The sequence below is a fragment of the Daphnia carinata genome, chromosome 1, assembly GCF_022539665.2.
Source record: "Daphnia carinata strain CSIRO-1 chromosome 1, CSIRO_AGI_Dcar_HiC_V3, whole genome shotgun sequence".
NCBI classification, from domain to species: Eukaryota; Metazoa; Arthropoda; class Branchiopoda; order Diplostraca; family Daphniidae; genus Daphnia; species Daphnia carinata.
The window spans coordinates 11,314,274-11,334,826 of NC_081331.1; the positions used below are offsets into that span (position 1 = coordinate 11,314,274).

At 40.5% G+C, this 20,553-nt stretch overlaps 4 protein-coding genes and 2 long non-coding RNA genes across 14 annotated transcripts; 3 read left to right on the forward strand and 3 right to left on the reverse strand.

The window, feature by feature from the left end:
• Nucleotides 1-42: 42 nt before the first annotated feature.
• On the forward strand, nt 43-1,795 carry LOC130691509 (uncharacterized). 2 transcript variants are annotated; one of them, XR_009001241.2, is made up of 7 exons: nt 43-120; nt 177-294; nt 364-471; nt 536-702; nt 761-992; nt 1,075-1,365; nt 1,428-1,795. It is a non-coding gene; the product is annotated as an uncharacterized LOC130691509 (long non-coding RNA). The 2 variants fall into 2 exon arrangements; XR_009001240.2 differs by having other exon boundaries at nt 761-1,365.
• A 1,748-nt stretch (nt 1,796-3,543) lies between these two features.
• Nucleotides 3,544-4,720, reverse strand: LOC130691537 (uncharacterized). 2 transcript variants are annotated; one of them, XR_009001273.2, is made up of 4 exons: nt 4,562-4,720; nt 4,272-4,503; nt 3,899-4,189; nt 3,544-3,836 (listed from the first exon to the last, which is right to left on the reverse strand). It is a non-coding gene; the product is annotated as an uncharacterized LOC130691537 (long non-coding RNA). The 2 variants fall into 2 exon arrangements; XR_009001267.2 differs by having other exon boundaries at nt 3,899-4,503.
• A 749-nt stretch (nt 4,721-5,469) lies between these two features.
• Nucleotides 5,470-6,276, forward strand: LOC130691448 (mediator of RNA polymerase II transcription subunit 22-like). Its single transcript, XM_057514401.2, has 3 exons — nt 5,470-5,697; nt 5,767-5,867; nt 5,929-6,276. Exons 1-3 carry the CDS (start codon nt 5,598-5,600, stop codon nt 6,145-6,147), a joined length of 420 nt encoding a protein of 139 aa, XP_057370384.1. The 5' UTR covers nt 5,470-5,597; the 3' UTR covers nt 6,148-6,276.
• A 153-nt stretch (nt 6,277-6,429) lies between these two features.
• LOC130691383 (tetratricopeptide repeat protein 1-like) lies at nt 6,430-7,836 on the forward strand. Its single transcript, XM_057514334.2, has 4 exons — nt 6,430-6,717; nt 6,782-6,955; nt 7,039-7,279; nt 7,343-7,836. Exons 1-4 carry the CDS (start codon nt 6,496-6,498, stop codon nt 7,456-7,458), a joined length of 753 nt encoding a protein of 250 aa, XP_057370317.1. The 5' UTR covers nt 6,430-6,495; the 3' UTR covers nt 7,459-7,836.
• A 641-nt stretch (nt 7,837-8,477) lies between these two features.
• Nucleotides 8,478-16,936, reverse strand: LOC130691492 (protein hu-li tai shao-like). 6 transcript variants are annotated; one of them, XM_057514452.2, is made up of 19 exons: nt 16,784-16,936; nt 14,000-14,441; nt 13,718-13,902; nt 13,499-13,597; nt 13,234-13,365; nt 12,985-13,128; nt 12,735-12,902; nt 12,483-12,662; nt 12,279-12,415; nt 12,086-12,212; nt 11,108-11,314; nt 10,934-11,034; nt 10,775-10,869; nt 10,550-10,696; nt 10,245-10,325; nt 9,884-9,952; nt 9,467-9,544; nt 8,798-9,018; nt 8,478-8,728 (listed from the first exon to the last, which is right to left on the reverse strand). In XM_057514452.2, the coding sequence occupies exons 2-18, from the start codon at nt 14,298-14,300 to the stop codon at nt 8,816-8,818; spliced, it is 2,454 nt and encodes an 817-aa protein (XP_057370435.1). In that variant the 5' UTR covers nt 14,301-14,441; nt 16,784-16,936; the 3' UTR covers nt 8,478-8,728; nt 8,798-8,815. The 6 variants fall into 6 exon arrangements, with proteins under 6 accessions (XP_057370435.1, XP_059352715.1, XP_059352718.1 ...); XM_059496732.1 differs by lacking the exon at nt 16,784-16,936 and adding an exon at nt 16,240-16,524; XM_059496735.1 differs by lacking the exon at nt 10,245-10,325.
• A 61-nt stretch (nt 16,937-16,997) lies between these two features.
• Nucleotides 16,998-19,981, reverse strand: LOC130694189 (alpha-adducin-like). 2 transcript variants are annotated; one of them, XM_057517320.2, is made up of 9 exons: nt 19,841-19,981; nt 19,672-19,756; nt 19,368-19,563; nt 19,210-19,308; nt 19,013-19,144; nt 18,788-18,928; nt 18,555-18,722; nt 18,289-18,435; nt 16,998-18,200 (listed from the first exon to the last, which is right to left on the reverse strand). In XM_057517320.2, exons 2-9 carry the CDS (start codon nt 19,731-19,733, stop codon nt 18,141-18,143), a joined length of 1,005 nt encoding a protein of 334 aa, XP_057373303.1. In that variant the 5' UTR covers nt 19,734-19,756; nt 19,841-19,981; the 3' UTR covers nt 16,998-18,140. The 2 variants fall into 2 exon arrangements, with proteins under 2 accessions (XP_057373303.1, XP_057373304.1); XM_057517321.2 differs by having other exon boundaries at nt 19,672-19,765; nt 19,841-19,884.
• Between the last annotated feature and the right edge of the window lie 572 nt (nt 19,982-20,553).

Here is a 20,553-nt window from a genome sequence, read left to right on the forward strand (position 1 = left end):
ATCATCCAAAATCAGCTGGTAGAACAAGATCAGCTGGCAGAACAAGATCAGCTGAAACCTGACTGTACATGTTTCGTGGGTGCTGTAAGACAATGGGCATTTTAAAAATTACTTTTGAAGGTACGTTTTTTAAAAATAATTTTATTATTATTGTTTCCTTAAAAAAGTTTTATCAGGAGAGAGAGAGCTTTAGCGAGTACACGTCCTAGAAAGCAAATATGGATCTCAAGCCATGCTACAGCAGAAAAAATCCAAGTTGAAGCCTCGATCCTCATGAGGACAAAATAAAATTAGGTAATCCATCACAGTGGCGAATCGTTCGTAGCAACCATTCAGGTGATGTTGAAAATTTTTCTGTCACAGAGCACAGTGCCACCACAACAATATTAACAGAACTTCATTACAAGAGTGAATGTTAGTTGACACATAAGCTTGTTAATTGACTCAAAATGTGTCTCTGAATGTGAGCATGTATGTTTTACAATATTGTTAGTTGTAATTAGATATGCAGGTATATATATCTATTTTTTCATAGGTGATGAGTTGAATTTTTTCACAAGACTTCGTCGGTTGTGCATCCAACAACCTTTGAAATTTTGGTTGAAATCCGGTTCCGGGTCTGAATCTCCTACCTTTTTGTAGACCACATTAAGGTTATTTGGTTTTGCCAAATTTGCAATCTGCTCATCTTCAAAATTCAATGTATTTGTATTACAGTTGGATAATGCCAAGTAACTAAAACTTTCTTGAAATCCTACAGGGTAGCTTGTTGTTGAATGATGATCCGAGTATTCTCCATCAGCATTAGATATCTTACATTGGTAATCCATTTTTGGTATTTGGTTTAATGTTACATTATTTACCTTTTCATCTTCCTGCCCGTCACGCTAAACATTGTTGACGGAGAAAATACTGCGGACAACATTTAGGTCTCGTACGACAGAAACATTCACGTCTTCTTACTACCGTCAGATTACCTACCTTGTCTTCCTGTGCGTAATGGAGAAGAGTCACTGGTCTCAAAAATATTGAAACTGTTTTAATATCATTTATTCTTATCTGTAACTTTTATAGTCTGCACGCATGACTGATGCACTGGTTTCGAGGTTGTGGGCAAGTGAAAGAGGATCGCAAAAAAAATCGCCATCTCTACTACAGGCATTTTTGTATACATTTATTTTGTTTTTTTTTGCCATTGACCAGCCCCAAAGCATGTTATATTAGTAAATCTCAAATGATGGAGTGCCAACAAGAATTAAAATGCCTAATACGCGGGTTTGATGGCTATTGCCATGAAGACTGCCGAAGCTGGCCATCTTACGGAAACCTAGAAATGGCGTGACTTCCACATCAAACATGTATTAGGTACTTATCAGTTTTCGGTCAATCGATAAAGTATTTGTAATGACATTATTTTGCATTTACAGAATTTTAGTGGAGGAGTTTTTTGTTAAACATGCTCCGCCTACACAAAAATGTTCTGTTCAGAGCCTCATACTATGGTTTTCATTTCCAATTTGTATGTTCTTTCGCAAGCGTGTGCCAGAAGTTTTATATGGGTGCCAAACAGTGTACCTATGAGTCATGTAAGTCATATGAGCAAGAATTTTTGTGCTTAACGGTTTTTTTTTCTGTTCTTAAAATAGGTTAATAGTAACACTGGATCTGAAAAGGGTCTTGAATGAGGCGAGACACTGAATAAATTGTGATGACTAACGTAACGGATGACATGGAATTTATATACTTTATTCGGATTCCCATACGGTATTTAATATTTAAAAAATTCAAGTGCATATCTGGGCTCCCTTCCTTTCCGTAGCCCCGTTTCCCCTTGACTCGTAATAAGCCCGTAGGGGGTCATGCCCCTACTGTACGGTATATATAAAAACAACATATACCGAGGTTTGGAGGGCTCTGGCCGGAAAGGGGACGTGGGGTGCCGCTTGGTCCGATGATGTGTTCACGGAGGGCGACGTGGCTACCCACAAATCCGAACTAAAGGTTAATCGCTCCTGTAAAAATGTTCCAAATCTTCAGCTCTTCTTCCGGCTTCTCTTAGCCAATCACCGGGTAATCTCCCCGGTGGGTCAACAAGGCAGTGTCTCCCCCTGCCTGGGTTGACGGCAACTTTTGAAAGGGCTATTGTGCCTTTTTAAAGTTGCAAAAATAATTGTAATGTGCAGAGAATTGTCAATAAAATTTTTTTATAAAATATTTTTTGCAAAATTTGTTTCTTTCATTGTCTGTGTTAGCTGTGTTCACACATTACATTTATCAACTTTTTTTTTTGCTTTGCTTTAATTGTTTCTGTCACCTTTGATGGTAAACAATGTTTCCAGTGGTTTATCTTTAAGTATTCAATTATTATTTATTACACTTTTTGAATTCATGAACTTAGACAAGGAACAACGTGTAATACCTTGATATTTTCTGAAGTAATTTTGTATTTGTATATTGTTTTACTGGAATGGGAATCGATCCTCAGACATTCAGCGTGCAACGCCGATGCTCTAACATTGAGCCACGAGATATTTCTAAATATTTTATTATCGCATATCATATGTTATCGTCTAGGATGTTTATGCAGTCTTTCACAAGTATATGTTTATCTTTATATTGCTTTTATAAGGTCCATAGCTCTGTGGTAGAGCATTCAGCTGCGATAACTGTTACCCTGGGTTCAAACCTTACTAGATGTATAAAAATCTACATCTAAATGGAGAAAATAATATTGCAGTATTGCATTTCAGTTTTATTCAAAGTGTAAATTTAAGTCCGCAAGTGACTAGAAAAAACCCATGTTGACAGCATATGATTCATGGCTCATTGGTAAAGCATCGGCGAGGAATGCCGAACATCTAGGGTTCGATCCCTGGATAATAATTGAATGCTCACAGATAAACTATGCTTACAGGAAACAATGCTTACCATTAAACGTGGCATAAACAATAAAGGAGAATTGAGAAAGCTAAATGAAAAAAAAAGCTGATAAATGTAATGTGTGAACACAGCTAACACAGACAATGAAAGAAACAAATTTTGCAAAAAATATTTTATAAAAAAATTTTATTGACAATTCTCTGCACATTACAATTATTTTTGCAACTTTAAAAAGGCACAATAGCCCTTTCAAAAGTTGCCGTCAACCCAGGCAGGGGGAGACACTGCCTTGTTGACCCACCGGGGAGATTACCCGGTGATTGGCTAAGAGAAGCCGGAAGAAGAGCTGAAGATTTGGAACATTTTTACAGGAGCGATTAACCTTTAGTTCGGATTTGTGGGTAGCCACGTCGCCCTCCGTGAACACATCATCGGACCAAGCGGCACCCCACGTCCCCTTTCCGGCCAGAGCCCTCCAAACCTCGGTATATGTTGTTTTTATATATACCGTACAGTAGGGGCATGACCCCCTACGGGCTTATTACGAGTCAAGGGGAAACGGGGCTACGGAAAGGAAGGGAGCCCAGATATGCACTTGAATTTTTTAAATATTAAATACCGTATGGGAATCCGAATAAAGTATATAAATTCCATGTCATCCGTTACGTTAGTCATCACAATTTATTCAGTGTCTCGCCTCATTCAAGACCCTTTTCAGATCCAGTGTTACTATTAACCTATTTTAAGAACAGAAAAAAAAACCGTTAAGCACAAAAATTCTTGCTCATATGACTTACATGACTCATAGGTACACTGTTTGGCACCCATATAAAACTTCTGGCACACGCTTGCGAAAGAACATACAAATTGGAAATGAAAACCATAGTATGAGGCTCTGAACAGAACATTTTTGTGTAGGCGGAGCATGTTTAACAAAAAACTCCTCCACTAAAATTCTGTAAATGCAAAATAATGTCATTACAAATACTTTATCGATTGACCGAAAACTGATAAGTACCTAATACATGTTTGATGTGGAAGTCACGCCATTTCTAGGTTTCCGTAAGATGGCCAGCTTCGGCAGTCTTCATGGCAATAGCCATCAAACCCGCGTATTAGGCATTTTAATTCTTGTTGGCACTCCATCATTTGAGATTTACTAATATAACATGCTTTGGGGCTGGTCAATGGCAAAAAAAAACAAAATAAATGTATACAAAAATGCCTGTAGTAGAGATGGCGATTTTTTTTGCGATCCTCTTTCACTTGCCCACAACCTCGAAACCAGTGCATCAGTCATGCGTGCAGACTATAAAAGTTACAGATAAGAATAAATGATATTAAAACAGTTTCAATATTTTTGAGACCAGTGACTCTTCTCCATTACGCACAGGAAGACAAGGTAGGTAATCTGACGGTAGTAAGAAGACGTGAATGTTTCTGTCGTACGAGACCTAAATGTTGTCCGCAGTATTTTCTCCGTCAACAATGTTTAGCGTGACGGGCAGGAAGATGAAAAGGTAAATAATGTAACATTAAACCAAATACCAAAAATGGATTACCAATGTAAGATATCTAATGCTGATGGAGAATACTCGGATCATCATTCAACAACAAGCTACCCTGTAGGATTTCAAGAAAGTTTTAGTTACTTGGCATTATCCAACTGTAATACAAATACATTGAATTTTGAAGATGAGCAGATTGCAAATTTGGCAAAACCAAATAACCTTAATGTGGTCTACAAAAAGGTAGGAGATTCAGACCCGGAACCGGATTTCAACCAAAATTTCAAAGGTTGTTGGATGCACAACCGACGAAGTCTTGTGAAAAAATTCAACTCATCACCTATGAAAAAATAGATATATATACCTGCATATCTAATGACTACTAAGAATATTGTAAAACATACATACTCACATTCAGGGACACATTTTGAGTCAATTAACAAGCTTATGTGTCAACTAACATTCACCCTTGTAATGAAGTTCCATTAATATTGTTGTGGTGGCACTGTGCTCTGTGACAGAAAAATTTTCAACATCACCTGAATGGTTGCTACGAACGATTCACCACTGTGATGGATTGCCTAATTTTATTTTGTCCTCACGAGGATCGAGGCTTCAACTTGGATTTTTCTGCTGTAGCATGGCTTGAGATCCATATTTGCTTTCTAGGACGTGTACTCGCTAAAGCTCTCTCTCTTCTGACAAAACTTTTTTAAGGAAACAATAATAATAAAATTATTTTTAAAAAACGTACCTTCAAAAATAATTTCTAAAATGTCCATGGTCTTACAAGCACCCACGAAACATGTACAGTCAGGTTTCAGCTGATCTTGTTCTGCCAGCTGATGTCGGCATCCAGCTGATTTTGGATGATTCTCGGGTGTATCCGAAGTGCTATTAACGCCCCGACTTTATTTCGCATTTTCAAAATATTTCATATACATGTAAAAATCCACACCCATAGGAAATTATTTATTTGGAGTTGGACCCTATTTTTGGCGTTTCAACAACGAAATGGCTCCCGAACCACGTTTCTTGGAGACAGGGTGTTCCTAAACGGCAGAATTCAGACGTAGCACCAACAATAAACGTCCACCAATTGCGTCTGCTTGAGAATTGCCGACTTGAATTGGACGTGCCGGCTGCGTGATAATTTGAAAAGATTGAAATTGTTTCTTGCTCTGCCTGTTTACTCCGTTGTTTGTCTTAATGGCTCAACGAGCATTACCTCAAAGCAAGGAAGCTCTACTAAAATCCTACAACAAAAGGTTGAAAGATGATGTAAAATCATTGTTGGACAATTTCAGCGGTACGAATTCGATTCTTGTAAAGCCGAACTATGCACTAATATTTTTAAAATTTCCCCCTTTTTTTCAAGAAATAATCAAACTCGCTCGCGTGGAAGAGGAAACTCAGGTTTCCAGAATGACACAGTGTGAAGAAGACCATTTTGAAATGCTTGTACGTGCTTCAAACATAGTAAGCAAAAAATAACCATAAATGCTGGCATCTTCACATCTACATCTCATTTGAATTCAAGGTAAGAGCTGGAGAGTCTTTGATGAAGCTAGTGACTGATCTAAAACAATATTTGATTCTGAATGATTTTCCCTCAGCCAATGAAGCCATTGGACAGAGTGCCCGTTCCATGCTGGCCATGCAACAGGAGTCTGACAGAAAACTTATGGCACTACGAGATGACCTAGCAGCTGACTTGTATGATTTGGAAGAAGAGTATTATTCATCCCCTTTCAAATAGCTCATTGTGAGAAATGTATTGATTTATTTTTGTCAAATGTCAAACATTGGAAGAGGTTTGGAATCCATCAGAAAGAGAAACTGTCCTTCATTCTGTTAATTGTGTCATTACAAATTTATTTTCAAGACCCTTTTTTATAAAATAGAATGACAAAGTTATTTTTTCAAATAAACAATTATTTTTAGTTTTTTTTATATAAGAAAATATTTACGCAGCTTTGCTTGAAAAACCGTCGAATGTTCGAGACGGTTTGCCGAATGTGCACCAGGTGGCAAATAAATGTCATAGTTTTAAAAACAATAGGGAGTGCATGCTAATGGTTTAATTTCTCCTCAGCAATCAAATTAAATGGCGGAAACAAACGATAAGATAATCGAGGATTTGACCAAAGATTTTGAGACGACGAGTAAAAAGGTGATAACTTCGAAATCAGAACAAGAAGATCAATTAGAATTTGAAGATGCATTGGGGCCACCCTCTAGAAAAGATTCCCCAAATGTTTCAGATGAATCTGATTCTGAAGATGTTGCACATAATGAAACACTGGCTCTAAGCAACGAACAAATTGAGGTAACTGTTAAGAGTTATTTGGGAAAATATATATAGATATATATCTCTTTTCCACATTTCTTAGGAAAGAAAACGAGAAGTTTTAGATGTTAAAGAAAAAGGGAATGAATTTTTCAGAAATGGAAACCATGACGAAGCATGCCAGCAGTACTCAAAAGCCTTGAAACTGTGTCCCTTTTCCTTCAAAGTAGAAAGATCAATTTTGTACAATAATCGAGCAGCTGCAAAAGCAAAACAGGTACAGATAACTCAGGTTCCTTTCAAGGCTTCCTATTCTCACAACCAATCTATTGTTTTTTTTTCTTCACTTTTCACTTTTAGGGTAAAACTGAGAGTGCCTTAAAGGATTGCACAAAAGCTGTTGACCTAAACCCTGTGTATATTAAAGCTCTATTACGTCGAGCCAAACTCTATGAAGAAGTTGATCAACTTGACAAGGCTCTAGCAGACTACAAAGAATTACATAAACTAGAGCCTAACAATGTGGAAGTAAACTCTGCTTTGGCATATTTGCCTAGACGTATTGAAGAACAGACAGAAAAGCTAAAGCAAGAAATGTTTGGTAAGTGCTGGGTATTCTTCTTGTCAAGAATTATTTTTCTTAATGGCTTATATTGAAATGCAGGAAAAATGAAAGATTTGGGGAATATGTTTCTAAAACCTTTTGGTTTGTCAACAGATAATTTTCAAATCAATAAAGACCCTACCACAGGCTCTTACTCAGTAAACATGAATAAGTGATTGTCTTTACTTTCCAAATCCAGCATTGTCTGATTGATAACCTATGTCAAATTGAATTGTAAAGTTTCAAATGATTTAAATAAATACCCGTTCTGTGGACATTCAGATTAAGGTATAATTTTTCGGCCAGGGCGCCACGTGCAGTACAGGTATATAGTGATACATAATAGTACACTTTTCGTTCGATTTCAAATGACACGGAACTGCATACCAGAAGAAAAGTCGGTAGTCAAAGAGATTTTTTTTTGTTAAGCTGCTGGTAAAGCTGGCATGTGTGTCCAAGCTACCTTTTTTTCCACAATTTAAAAAAAAAGCATACCAAACCAACAAAAACGCTTTTAACAAATCTAGAAAAAAGTAATAAAAAAAAGAAAGAAATTGACGGAAAAGGTGAGGGGCGGGGATAGCCAGATTTAAAATGTAAAATATAAATAAGGTAGCAAAACAGCTGGAGTATGTGTGCTACATTGGGGACAAAAATCGTCAAATCTGAGGATTGGGGAGAAAGTAAGTGTCCCACATCACGGATGAATTAGTACTACAGTAACAAGGGAATTTTAGGATAGACACAACTGACTCGAAACAAAAGGAGGGAAGCCAATAGTGTTGAAGAAGACGGCAGAAGAAAATTAAAACGAAGTATTAACATCAAGTCAATCCACAGGATTTAGGTTTTGAATTGAAAAAAGCACCTCGCACTGCGATTGAGAAATCGACCCTTATCAAGAAAACCACGCCACGTCACATCCCGTTTGGTTCCATTACATATTCAGTCTCGATCTTACTTGTTAAGCAAAAAAAAAAGTTTATGCCGATTTCCCAAAGACCCCTACGTTCTTTACACAATTGCAGCGCGCGACATCTCCAATTATTGTCTACCGGGTAGCGTAGTGGGGCGGAAGATGGTGGTACAAAGAAGCAAGAGTTTTTGTTTTTTAAAATAAAAGTTTCTGCAACGTGCTTTTCGTCCACAATCCTCATCGAATCAAGAGATTCTGGTCTGAGAGTGTAACGGAGATAGAGACTAAAACCAAACATCATTCTTTTCTCCAATCTAAAGCAAGGCGGATTAGTTTTTTAAGATACTTGACGCAAAACCAAAAGGAGGACTACTGGAGAGTAGCTGAAGTATATAGAAGAGATTATTCATGTTTTGTTTTAAAAAAAAAAAGAGAAAAAAAACCCGACGACACTCGAGTGGCAGTGCTGTCCCCAAAAGAGTCCCAAAGAGTTTGTTTCTCATTCATAGATTATTTCCGACATTGAAAGCCTGTAAACATTAAAAAACAAAGAGTTAGATTCAATAGAAAATGTCGAATTCTTTGAATAGATTACGTACAAAAAGCGATGTAGTTGTTCAAACTTCCGGCGTTGGCTTCTTCTTCTCCTTACTCTTCTTCTTGAGGAAAGAGGGTGTTCGCAATCCCTTCTTCTTCTTCTTATCCTTAGACTTGGAGGGTGAATCTTCTGTCGACATGTCTCGGGCCGACGACTCGTCACGGCTACTCTGCGACACCTGGCTCTGTGGGTTGTCAATTTCATCGCCGTTCACTTCACCACCTGCGGAAACGTTTTCAACAAAATTGTTAGCTTAATCGTGTTTCTCGGCGAAACTATCAATGTCAGTGGGTGTGTTACAGGCACGAGTTGCCATTCGGGTCATTCGCACCATTACAATCATAATTGTTCCAAGTTCACCTCAGTAGTTAAACCTCATCAAGACTCTGTTAAATGTGTTCGTTACTCCTCAACGCAAAACAGAAGATTAATAGTGGTAGTTGATCCATCAGTAACATGGCATGAATAATTTTGACTATGGCCTGCCCCTAACGTGACAGGCATTTACTAAGGATTTTTTTTTTAAACGTTAGACATGGTTTAAGGACATGCTCGACTACAGGAACTATTAACTATCTATAACTAAACAACTAAAGACGTTAGCAAACCAAACGGATATCACAAGCGAGGCAAAAGTTAAGAGAGACTGGCTATAATTGGGACAGCAAACCTTTATTCTGGTGCTTCCTTTTCTCGCGGCCCAGCGACCATGAGCGACGCTTGAACATGTCCCAAGCATCACCCGACCCTAGTCCAACGACCGGCCCAACACAACAACAAAAAAATTGAAATCAAAACAATACAACGAATAAAAAGCAAAAACCACACAAAGAATAATTTAACATTGTAGTTGACGAGGAAATTCGACTAGAAATTCACGTTAATTTTTAATGTAGAAATAAGTTTTCTTCTTTTTTTTTAAAAAGCTGTGAATTTCTGGTCAATAATTTTGCATGCCAAGCTTTCTTTAAAAATTATGTACGTTACATTGACAGCAGGAAAAAAGCAAATTGGATATGCCGCACTGCTAGACGGCCATGCTATAATCAAGTAAGGTTATAAAGTTAGAAACAGACTCATCACTCACCGTCACGCGGAAGGCGGGCGGATTTCGAGCGCTCGACAAAAGGTTCGGGCGACTCAGCCCCTGTGGTTTCTGCCAGGGCAAATGGATTTAGATAAAACGACAAACGCAAACAAAAAATGAAAATAAAAAAAAAGGAGCTAAGTTTTTTTGGCTGGATTCATGATTAAATGCAGTGACACATAACGACATGAAGCAGTCATCACCACACCCATTCATTCATCATGTGCATTCCCAATTCTGGTCGTGACATCAGGCAAGTGCATGCATCAGTGCGACTAGATTACTTGCTAACTAATTCCGGATCAACAAACAGAGAACAGAAAAAGAAAGACAACAAGAAAAATAAAAAAAGGAAACTAACCGTCTGACGGGAGAAGCTGACGTTGTGCGTGATCTTCCTGCGGCACGTGTTTCACAGCCACCTGAACTACTCGAGGACTTGCTACTCAACGAATTTTTTCCCCCGAAACCCAACACGTATAAAGACAAACATAAAAATCAAGAGAACAAAAAACAGTGAAACTGAATTGGAAATCAAGAGGAAAATACGGCAATGCTAATAAGCAATGATGAAAAATTAAGAACGATAATAACAAAATAGAATTGGCCGCCACCGAAGATTTCCCCATACTGGACAATTAGATGATGGATGTAAAACTAACATACCTTCGTCGTCACTGAGTGGTCGTGGCGATGTGGGTGATTTCCGTTCGGGACGGACGGGCTCGCCACTGGCAGAGAGGATAACTGACTCGGCTACAAGAGGCTCCATCGTGGGAGCCTCCGTAGTGGAGTAACTCACCTCGTGCTCTTCTGCAATATGGCAATGGATAACAACATCATTAGCCTTTCACATTTCTTTTCCATTAAAAGAAATGAAAGAAAATTTACCTGAAATACCCTTCTGAGACATCTCTACTTGTCTTTTGTACTCCTCAATCTCTTGATCTGAGACGGAATCGAAAGGGTTCTTGGCGTAAGGAGTTCTAAATTTCGGAATATATGAACGTGACCAGTTGAAAATGAGAAAGAAAAATGCTTATGTTTCACCTGTAGACCATTGCATGATGTTGGAAGTCACGTTGGATGATGCCTTTCGATGCTGCACCGACGACAACGACATGATCGCCAGTTCCACTTGTATTAGCGTCCTGTCCAGCCATCATTCGTTATCAAAAGAATTTACTTCCAAGTCTTAGCGAAAGTTGCATTTGACGTGTATACTTGTAATTTTTGAGCTTCGTCCCAACTGACTCCTTCCAGGATGTGCGACTGGGGCCCAGCGCTGATGCCACCTTGACGACGGTTTTCTTTGATCTGCTTTTGTTTCTGTTTAAACTCCTTCGATGTCGTGCCCATCGGTACAAACTGGTGGGCAATCTCCAGTTTGACCGGAGTGCTGCTGTGAGTCGGAGAGCCATCGGGTACCCACTGCAATCATCGTGAATCAGACGAAAAAAATAAATAAAAATAAAGTTAAATCATCGTACCAAATGTTCGTGATCATTAAACATAACTACAAAGGACATTTTCTATCACGAGGACATCAATACCAACATCTTTACTAAAAACCCCGATTTCCTATTTAAAATCCAATGCCATTGCCACGATTTAGTTTAGCTATTTTCGTATGAAAATTAAAAGATACGGTTTTGTAAGGACAAAGTCGACAGGTCAAAAACAATGTTAGTGTTGAGCCAGCGTGTATTAAAACCAGCCCATGCAAATGAAGGATAAAAAGTAAAATAAGACTGAAACTCTTGAGTAGAGCCGGCTAAAAAATTTGATTACTATCGCCAACATCAGAGCTAGGAATTAAGAGAGGAAAATGCAAATCAAAAATTGAGACGATAAAGACTAGGAGAGTTGCCTTCTTACAAAAGAGATTCTACGTAACAGACAAAAAATAGAGGAACGGAGACACACGGATGCGTCACAAGATTCCGATGATGCATTTAAGAAGACGCATTTTGCAATCTAATGAAGCCCAATAAGGACTGCAGAACGTTTTTGCCACTTTGCCGTTTAAAAAATAGGAAAAGGCGAAACATTAAAGGGTTCGGGGACCAAAAGATCGTTAATGTTTAAAAAAAAAAAGGCGTTTAAGTTTCTACTGTCAAGCATTTATGGATTCTATTTGCTGTCTGTCTGTCTGTCGTGTATGTGTTTTTAAGGGTTGGAGCGTTGTGGGGATCAAACTACCTTGGTGATCTTCTTGGGATCCTGAGAGCCTTGTTCGACTATTTCCACTTTCTGATAGACGTTTGGAGAGTTGATCCAGCGATTCTTGTCCAAGGTGCGACGTCCGTCGAGCAATTTCCTGAGTGGACTAGAAAAATTGGAACCAGGTCAGTCGTCAGTTCATGGTACGACGTAAAACGCTCGAGCAAAATACCTATTTTTGTAGAGCTCGTCTTCTTCAATCATGTAACCAAAGGACGAGACTGCTGGCGGAACTTCGACATCGTGTTTCTGTCTTGGAAGCTCCGTTCTTACTGAATGGACGCGGTAAGGATATCCGCTTCGGTATCCCTATGAATGGGGAAAATGCGATTAAAAAATTGTGTATCAAGTCAGTCGTGCGGAAAGCGTGCCTTACAGAGTTATCCAACATCCGCATGTAAGCTTCGAACTCCATGTCGCCTTGTCGCCATTTGACCTCGCGGGTTCGAGGTTTCTCTTTGACCTCTTCTTGTTCGGGTTGTTCGCCTTCGACTCCAGCCAACTGAACGTTATTGCGTCCGGCTCTTGCGAATTCGTTGGCGCGCTTAGCTACCTCCTATGATTCATTCAGATTTTTTTTCTTTTTACAAAGCTTCTTATTTGTCTCTTTGGTTTGATTCAATTGTACCTGTGACCGGCGTTTAGCTTCATCGGAAATCATGATCAAATTGTCGAGGCCAACTGGCATCATGCGGATTTGGGCTTCGCAGGCTAGAACCGTGTTGCAGGCGCGTGAAAACGCCTCTTCGATGGTCTCGCCTAGAATGACTAGGCCATGATTGCGGAGAAACATCACCTGCAAGAATAGCAATCCCGTATTTAGAACTGAACCATGACCTGGAAGTGACGGCGGAGGCGCAAACGGCTCCTTGACATACTTTGTTCAGGGGTCCGAGATTCCGTGCGATCGTATCGCGCTCCTCGGGATCCACCAAGATTCCGTAGTAGTCGTGATAGCTAACTTCGCCGATCATCACACTCTCTTGACTGACGGAAAGGAACCCGCATTTCAAGGCAGAGACCTGACAACAAGGAATGCCAATCAGAAATAGGGAAAACAACGGCCGAGATGGAAACGAAGACAGTCATCGCTCATCCATCATAAAAAAGAAAACTGAGTCACTCACAGCGACGCAAGCTGGATGGTGAACATGGACGACGCATTTGGCGTCCGGGCGCGCGGCATGGATGGCCGAGTGGAGGACGAAACCGGCAATGTTGACTCCAAAGTTCGTTGTTCCCGGGTCGACCACATTGCCCTAGAAAAAGGAAACGGGGGAAGAAAATTCACAAAACAAAAGTATGGGTTCGTGAGCAGGAGATCGATCAAACGTCGCGTCGCATGGCGCTACTAATTCGGCATAAGTCCGTTTGCACGGCATTATCTCTTACCTGCATGTCGACCTTAATCAGGGAGGAGGCCGTCACTTCGCTGTATAGCAGTCCGAAGGGGTTCAATAGAAAGTGTTCTTGTTCTTGGCTCACGCGAACCTAGCCGGACAAAGAGAAAGGAAACATTAACATTTTATGTCATGACAGAGGACGATTGCAAACACATATGGGGAAAAAAAATATTAATGTTGGCTAGACTGTCTTGCCGTGGCCGCGTACCGTAATGTGATTGTAAATGGATTGCGACCATCCGAAGAGGTCGACCAGTCGGTAAAGGGCTGCCAACTTGCAACGCATGATTTTTTCTCCTTTGACGTAACTGGGGAAATCCACGCCTTTAATATCGTTGATGGGGATTACACAGCGCGCTCCACCGCCGCCTCCGCCCAACCCCCGATGGGTCCCTATTATCCAGGAAGGTGGAAAAGAAAAATCGATATGTCTTTTTATTAGCACTTGTGACAATTTATGAAGAAAGGGAGTAGGGGGGGGGGCAATTACCCATTCCGGTCAGGTCTGAAATGTGCTGCTGAAGGGCAAAGAGTCCGGCGGCGCCACCCTCTCTTAGCTGCTGGTCGACGATCCTCTCCAAATCGTCGCGGAAGGTCCTGCTGCCCATCATGACTTCAACTCGACGTCGGCGTTCCATGTCTCGGACGTCGGCATCGATATCGGGCGGTCTCAATTTCTTTAAATCGTCTTCATCGACCACAGCGTTGGGGTCAAATTCGCAACCGTTGTGCTGCTCATCCAAGCCGTTTAACTGCTGTTCAGCAGCAATTGTAGCTGCTTCGGCTGCCATTCTGTTGGAACCTTGTTTCGGCACTCTCTGTGTCCAGCTGTTTTATCGCCCCTCTTCTTAGTCCTGGCAAAATAAACGAAGCTCCTGTCGGCGGTCGGTCCACAACAAACGTTGGGTCAAAAATATATCAATCGTCGCTACCTGTCGGGAAAGAGGAAAAACAAAAAGACAAAATGGAAATTAAATGTGTTTACCATTTTGGCAGAGTGTTTCCCATAAGTCACTTTTCCCATGCTACAGGAAAAATACCAAACATTTCATAGTTTAGGTTCTTCTTTTTTATTTTTTGCTTTCGGACCAGTGCAATGGCCCCCTCAAGGGTGCCCCGAGTTGATGTCACGGGTTATTTATATCTCGATACGGTCAACGGCGCAACTGCAACCGCGAGGAGACACAAGGGGAACGTGCCACACGGAAAACACTCCTTGAGACGAAGGAGGAGGTGTAGGCAGCTTTTTTCGCACTCTCACGGTGCTGATTCCCACCCACACAAGTAAAATGGAAAACTCCCTCTTGACGAGCGAAATACACAGCTGGTTTTGAATTTCTTGTTCTCTTTTTCTTTCCAGAAAAGAGTGAGAAAAAAACTGCCTAAAGCCAGTCGGGTAAAAAAATGCGCATCTCTGGTATCACGCCGGTGACGTCACGCTTAAAAGCTAGCTACAGCCAGACGTTCTGGAACTGGGCAGCCTGCCCATCTTTCGTCTTTTTTTTTTTTTCCCAATTTTTTTTTGTGTGGATATCTTTCTCTTTCGTTTTATTCCCCCGTTACTCCGCAAGGCGAACACAATGAGCTTTTTCCGGGGCTCTGGCTTCCATTCCTATCTGCATCCTCGAACCGAATTGCCGCTTTCCCTTATTCCATAGGGCGTCTGTACGAATTTTCCAAAGCAAAAAACAAGTCGGATCACGCAAGGCTTCCTTTCGTAGCGTTGTCTAGACAACTCAGTACACTCCTGCACACACATACACACGCATACTGTGTGCCCCGTGTCTCACCCACTCCCTTTACACACCCTATGAGCTTCCCTTTTTTCACGAACGGGTTCCCTATGTTATTTCAAAAAGAAAAGAAAAAAACGAGAAACAGTAGCAGTTGGATAACATTAGTAATAGGAATAGGGTGGGCAATATAGGAGTGAGATATTGACGAAATAATCGCCGCGTCGTTTTCCTACCTCGCATTTGTTTATAAGGGCGACACGAAATGCCCATTTGACGTGGAGACTTTCAAACAATGGAGGTTTTTTTTTTTTGTTGTTGCTGGGCTGGTTCCAGTTTGTACAGATAAGCGCTTATATCATTCTTTCAAACAAACAATAGGCGCAAAAAAAAAGAGGTTTGATTAGTTTTTCTGGTAATTAAGCTGGTCAATAACAAGCGACGATAACTGGCGTGGTTACACATATTGAAAAGGGCAAATTGGGTTGGCTGACTTAGTTCGACCTTAATCGAGTAATGATAGTTTGATGGGGATCTATAGTAAACAATAGTGATCAAAGAGACTCAACCGTAATCAAACCAAAATATCAGCAGACGACCATGGAATACTCTTGCGGTCGTCTTCTGAGAACAACAAGGAAGAACAATTGTGCAGGAATGAGAAAATAACATACGCAGGCCATTAACCCTTCCCTCATCACTCTCCAGATGTCTTGTGACGAAATCTAAATGCAAAAGGGGAAGAAAAAAGGCTAGCTAGATAATAATCTTCCCCTTTCCTCTCCTCACTAGACGCACTTTAAAAAATAAAAACCGGAAAACTTCAAAAATTGGAAACTACAATCGCCCCGCGAGAGAGCAAGCCAGATTGGTGAAACGAGTGTAGTGACAACGAAGCGTTGGCATTCTTTTTAAAAAGCACGATAAGTCTCCAGTTTGACATTGGAGATGGGTGAAAAAAATAATCGAATTCTTTTTAAAAAATTTTAGCATTTACACTCGATCCGCAGGCGTGTCATCAACACAGCTTATGGCACCGGTTTTTTTTTTCTGAAAGTGCTTTTGGCAATCCGTCACTGATAAAAAACCTGAGCTAAACAATCACTCCCCACACAAGGGCACCTTTTTTTCTCTCCCTCTTTCTCTTACACACGTAGGCATACACACACAAACACACACGTAGATACACAATGTGAAACGATTATGGTCGATTGAATAAAAAACACTGAATATACCGGAAAGAGAAATTACGGGACCAAGGAAAAGAGCAATCAGTGAAACGAGAGAACAAAACTCGGGTGTGATGAGCACGGGACACACCCAAGTCCTGTCTGCTGTGCATCTCCCTACCCCTCTTGCAGGCTATGGCACATCGGGTGCCGCCGACGCAGCCGACACACACTTACACTGGCCACAGACGCCGACAGAAAACACAGCTAAATAGCGCGAATTTTTGCAAATGAATAGCACTGGGACCTTAATTGGCAATCGGTAATGCTCACTCGAGAACGATAAAGCTGGTGAATGAATAGATAGCTTACCTTTTTGCAGGCACACAATCAACAAAACACAAGTCCAGAAGTCTTCGACTCTCTGCCTCGACTCGCGGCGGCCGGTCGAAGCACTAGTGTAAGGAGTGGAAAAAATGAACGGCGGCGCCGTTGCCAGCTCGCCGTATTTTTTCACATCGCGCGTCCTGTGAGCAGAAAAGCTAAACAGGATGAAGAGGGAGGAAAAAAAAATACCATTCATGTGTTTCTTTTATCATTTTTTATTAGTCAGCATGCATTCAACTGGAAATAATTGAAATTTGATACCCTAAGACGTTTCCCTACGGTCGGTAATTGAGAACAAATGAGGAGAAACGGAGAACGAGAGGAAGAAAGAGTGAAAGATCAAAAGTGTCAAAAAGACTGATATGTAATCCAGACTAGTTAGCCACTTTATACTAGTTGTTGTTTGTTCAATAAAGACAAACGTACCGATGCGTTTGCTCAAGTGGCAACCGTTCTTCGTCATCGCTGACTTCGTGGCCCGTGCACTCGACACTGCCCGAGGTAAAATATGAATGTATCTTGTCTCTTTTAGCTGTTACCATACGAATGGAAAGTTTGACGTACCGGTAATAACAAAATGTTTTGTATGAGGATCGAGCTCACAGCTCTTCGACCTATGCTAAAGCCCTCGGGCGTCTGAGAAAGTCTAGCTTCATAAACATGCGTGACATTTTTCCCGTTAACTGGAAAAGGAAAACAACCAACCGAACAGCTGGAAAAGAACGATTGTTCATTTTTTGAAGAAGACATTTTGAAGACCAACTATTTTTATGTGCCTTTCAACAAAAGGCAAAAACACATTTTCGGGTGCGTTAGATGACTTTCACATCGACCGCTGTTCTTGCTAATTAGCATTTGATTATTACGCTTTTGTCCTCTAAAATCGCTATTGAAAAAAAAATGCTACACTTACCGTTAAATCGGTCCAACAGACTGACCTTTTCAGCGTTTGAGGACATGTGTAATAATGTCGATAATTAATGAATTTTAGATTGTACCGTGCAAATCGTAGACAAAATAAACGGGTGATTTGCCGCTTTAATAAAGGGCATTACAACTTGTCTGCATCCGCGAATAGTTTCGTTTCTTTTTGTGAAACGGTTAAAGCGCACATGATACCCGCCGACCTTTCTACCCTCTGTGTAATAGCATAGTAGACTTCCCTAATCCAGGTCTGAGTTACACGAGACCGAGTAAAGTGTCTAAAACAACACAAAATGAAAAAGAAAAATTTCAACAATAAAAAGGAAAAAAAAAAAAAGAAAAAAGTTGTGGGTTGCCATCTTCCGTGACGGCAGACCGCGTGTGTCACTGCACCGTGCATGCGTGAGCAGCAAGAATATTAATTTTCGGTCGGTCTTTTGACGGATGGAAGACGGTATGGATATCCCGTTCGATAGCCCTTAAAAGCACAAAACCATGTCGATATTTTAAGAGCAAAAATTAATTATTATAATTTTTAAAAAAATTCCTTATAAGGAAGCACTCACGGCACTGTCCATCATCCGCATGTAAGCTTCAAATTCGAGGTCTCCTATGTTCCACCTGACTTGCATCGCCTTCTTTGTATCTACCTGGCCTTGTTTCTCTTTGAGAGCGCCATCTTCTATCATTTGTTGAGCGCGACGAACTACTTCCTGTACGATGCACACACACACGAGCCAGCCACAAAAACAAGCGAAATCGGTTTAGTAATAAAGCGAAGGAAACAAGAAGTCATAAAAATTTTTAAAACTATAAGTTTGCGGTCTCGTACCATGGAACGTTGCTTGGCCTCTTCTGAAACGATAATCAGGTTCTCCATACCGGCTGACATCATCGTAATTTGCGCCTCACAAGCCAACACTGTGTGATACGCACGGGTAAAAGCTTCCTCCACCGAGCGACCAGCGACGACCAAGCCATGGTTACGTAAGAACATAATCTAAAAAACATATCGTCCAAACGGGATTATCGAATAGCCGCCTACGGCTATAGGCGTGTACATACATTATTGTTGCCCAAATTTTTAACGATGATTTCGCGCTCGGCTTTGTCGACCAGAACGCCATAAAAATCGTGATAACTGACATTGCCGACGAGAACAGCCTCCTGGCTGACCGGGAGGAAGCCGCATTTCATGGAGGCTACCTATAAAAAAAAAGAAAAATTAACAACACGTTTGTGTCTAACACGGTGGTCAAAAGCGTGGGGCATGTTTTTTTTTTTTTTTACAGCGATGCAGGCGGGGTGGTGAATATGGATGACACACTTGGCATCCGGGCGCGCTGAATGAACAGCAGAGTGGAGAACAAAGCCGGGAATGTTCACACCGAAATAAGTTGAGCCACTGTCAATCATGTTACCCTGATTGGTGGGATAAAAAAAGTTAATCAAGGGAATCAGTGTCATTAATTAGGACATGGCTATACCTGTACATCGACCTTAACTAATGATGAAGCAGTGATTTCATGATAGAGCAATCCGAAAGGATTTAAGAGAAAATGCTGATCATCTTCACTCACTTTGACCTTAACAAAACAAAATTGTCTATTACTTATTCATTTTTATAATTTTGACCTTCGCTTACAGTGATGTGATTAAAAATCGCCTGGGACCAGCCGAGATGGTCAACCAGTCTGTAAAGCGATGCCAATTTGCATCTCAGCTCTTTCTCTCCCGGGGCATAACTGGACGGTTGAACCTCTCCTATGTCATCAATTGGGATGATTGCTCTTGGGATAAAACCGCTGCGATGGCCCTCAACAACTTCTCGGAAAGCTGTCCTGTAATAATTGAATTTTGGTTTGCTTTGTTATTGATGTGGTCGTGGACGGGTTTTTCTTATAAGGTCCGCGTTAATGCTGTAACTGACTTGCGATAAAATCTCTAACCTGATTGATGCATCTCCGTTTTCATTGGCATTTTTATTCACAGCGTTTGCGGGAGTTGCCATCTTACGGTCGTTTCGATAAAATTCTAAAATTTCTGGAAACTTTAAAAATGAATATCCGACGTTTTGCATGTTTTGAAAAGAACAATTAGTGTTGCGTAATTACTTACATAGTTACTATTAAACAGGCCACCTTTCCAGTATGAAAATCTGGCGTCTAATCGCCCAAAGTCGTGTGAAGCAGTCCAAGTGGATTGCTGATAAGGGACACTGTTTTATTTGCTTAGGATACGACTGTTTGCACCGACGGAGAGATACACAGTAGATTGTTATCCTTTAACATCCAGATAAACCTTGCCAAGTCTACTTAAAATCGAATTGTTTTTAGACTTTTATAACGCGAGTCAACATAGCTTTAAAGAAAATCAGTAAACGCAATGATATTAAAATTCCCAAACGGTGAGACCAAGACAGGGAGAAACTACTGAAAGCTGAGAAGAGACCAACGTAAAATCAGTTGACGCATAAAAAGCAAAACTGTTTATTTGGTCTAGACAGTCCTGAAATAATTTTTTTGGCAACCGAACCGATTTTTCGTGCCGCATGAATAATCTAATGCATCGTTTAGACATTCCTTCGCGGTTGTGAGGTCGCATAAACATTTTCCTTGTCCATTTTTTGTAATCAACAAACCGATTTTGTCCTCAAAATATTTGAAAATCTAAAGTCCGAAAATTCCGAAAGGAGGCACGTGATCCCTATAACGTACACAGTGTATAAAGTTTACAATTAATAAGGAAAATATCATGCATGCCGCGTTTCATCAAAGGCGCGGATTGGACATTTATTTTCAAGACAAACTAAATACCAATCGTAAATAGAA